The sequence below is a fragment of the Cyprinodon variegatus genome, unplaced genomic scaffold (assembly GCF_000732505.1).
Source record: "Cyprinodon variegatus isolate N-32 unplaced genomic scaffold, C_variegatus-1.0 Scaffold1413, whole genome shotgun sequence".
NCBI classification, from domain to species: domain Eukaryota; kingdom Metazoa; phylum Chordata; class Actinopteri; order Cyprinodontiformes; family Cyprinodontidae; genus Cyprinodon; species Cyprinodon variegatus.
In genome coordinates this window covers 37405-39731 of record NW_015151866.1, presented here as the reverse complement: position 1 = coordinate 39731, position 2327 = coordinate 37405, and the positions used below count along the sequence as shown (strand labels likewise).

At 35.0% G+C, this 2327-nt stretch overlaps 1 protein-coding gene across 1 annotated transcript in view; it reads right to left on the bottom strand.

Moving 5' to 3' along the window:
- Positions 1-2327, bottom strand: part of LOC107103285 (leucine-rich repeat-containing protein 16C-like) — a gene marked incomplete at its 5' end in the record, with an annotated part of 70876 nt that overhangs the window by 31556 nt on the left and 36993 nt on the right. The window contains 2 exons of the mRNA XM_015402928.1: positions 809-912; positions 985-1004. Coding sequence (XP_015258414.1) covers positions 809-912; positions 985-1004 — 124 coding nt within the window. The remainder of the gene's footprint in view (positions 1-808; positions 913-984; positions 1005-2327) is intronic.

Below are 2327 nucleotides of genomic sequence, written 5' to 3'. Positions count from 1 at the left end.
CCTCTGGGATTAGAGGCCTGAGACACACCCACCGCTTTGTTTACAGCAGCCACCTGCCTGGCGCTGCGCTGCGCTGAAACGTGTGTCCCAGGCTATGACGCCAATTTTTGTTGAAAGAAATATTTACATTCATTGTTTAAATTTATTATAAAAAATGTTTACAGTTGTGTAACACCTGTTTTACATATTTTCATACTTTTTTGAAAAAGATCCAGGGAGCCACAAAGGGGCGCTAAAGAGCCGCATGCGGCTCCGGAGCCGCAGATTGCTGACCTCTGTTTTAGGAGTTTATCTTTGAATTGCTTACAATAAGCAAACTGCTACTATCTCTTTCAATTTAACTGTGGGTTTCATTCTGTTCATTCTGGTTTTTATCCATTTTATAATTGTTTAAACTGATATTAAATATCAACAATGGAATATGCTAGAAAAAGAAGTGGACTTTCTTTACCTGTCTAAGATTTTTCAAGGATAAATACACTTAGGTTAAGAATTTTTTTACTTATTTCTAGATTGTTTTTGCAGTGAAATCAATGGAAAAGTTTGTTTGAGCGAAACAAAATGTGAAAATTAGGGTGAAAAGTAGTGAAAGTTCGGGGAGTTCAACAAAAGGTTTCAGCCGATGTGAAGCTGGATGATGAAAATGAGGACAGACAGTCAGTAGAAACATGATTTTTTGACTGTGGATTGTTTTTGTTTTTATCAGAGGAGCTCCTGTAAAGCTATTTAATGTCACGTTTTTTGGGTTTCCACATTTATTTTTGGTGTTGTTGCTTTACCCTGGTCTTTAGTTTGCAGTGGGACTTACAGTGCATAGTCAGGGAGGATTTTCTTGGTGAAGAACTCCTCTACTCCTTCATCCACTCTGTCCATCGCCTCATTTCCGTCTTTCTTGTCCTCAGACACTGGATCCTGTAAAGAACAAAGTCCAATAAACAGGGAGGAAAAACTGCTGTTTCAATTATTTTTATCATAGTAGCCTACTGGCTTATGATCATGCATGACTGTCAGAGGAAGTAGCCTCAGTCACAGTGTCAGATTGGTGTGTTATGTTGAATAGGTTGAGGCAAACAAACAACACATTAGCATTTCTGCATTTCTGTGCAATTATCTCAGTGTACAACCTCTCGCAAAAATGATGAAATCAGCGGCAACAGAGGATGTTCAGTCAATAAGCAGATCACAGAGATGACACAAAAGTAAAGTCATTTTAAATGCTGCTGTCCGGCTTTAAGAAACACTATAAGAAATAAAAACAAAAATGTGGTAGTCAGTAATGTTAACTTTTTTAGACCAAGCAGAAAATGTCTGTGATCTGCTTTTTTTCTACAACATTAAACAACAAACAACAAAGTTTTTTCTTTCCACTGTCGCTACAAGCATGCTTAGTGTGAGGGATTGCTNAACTGAAAGTGACCTGAGATGACATGATGTGAATTGGAGCTATAGAAATAAACTGAATAGAATGGATTTAAATTTAATTGAAGTGAACTGAAAGAACATCCTCTAAGGGGGTGATTCCATCATTATACCAGGTCATAGTCAATCCAAAAAAGTAAAAAATAAAGTAAAAAACAAACCACTGGACTTTGTTTTCCAAGTGAGCACTATGGCACGATTATCAGCAAACATGATCCCTTTGTGGTTAAATGCATTAAACTCAGAGAAATCCATTGATACCAGAAGGTTGGTTTCCCATTTTAAAAGGAGAAACCAGATTAATTGGTTATTATGGCATGTGAAGCTCAGGAGGAAAATATAATAAAGCTAAAAGTATTTGCACTGCAAATAATGAAATCTAAATAAGTAATTTTTTCTTAAAATAATTGCATTTTTTCTTGAATTGACGAGGTAAGGGAGATATTTTGCCAGTGGAACAACATTTACATTTAAATTAAGAAAAAAAACAATTCAGTTGTTTTATTTCAAGTGCAAATTATGTAATTATGATCTTTTGAAGCCGTACACTGGAAAAACAATCTAGAAATAAGTAAAAATTTCTTAAATTAAGTGTATTTACCCTTAATTTAAGTAGGTAATGGAATAAGTATTTTTACTCTTAAAATAAGATAATTCGATAATATGCACTTGAAATAAGACAATGCAATTGTGTTTTCTTATTTTAAGAGTAAATTGTCTTGATCCATTGGCAAAATGTCTCTTTTACCTCCTCGATCCAACAACAAATGCATTTATTTTTCAAGAAAAAAATTACTTATCTAGATTTCGATTTTTTTTTCCACTGCAGGAAAGTGGCTGTTCCAACTGTTGCATTCCCTAATTCTCCCGAGTGGTGCCCGACTTTACACGAGTGAATAAAGTGAATG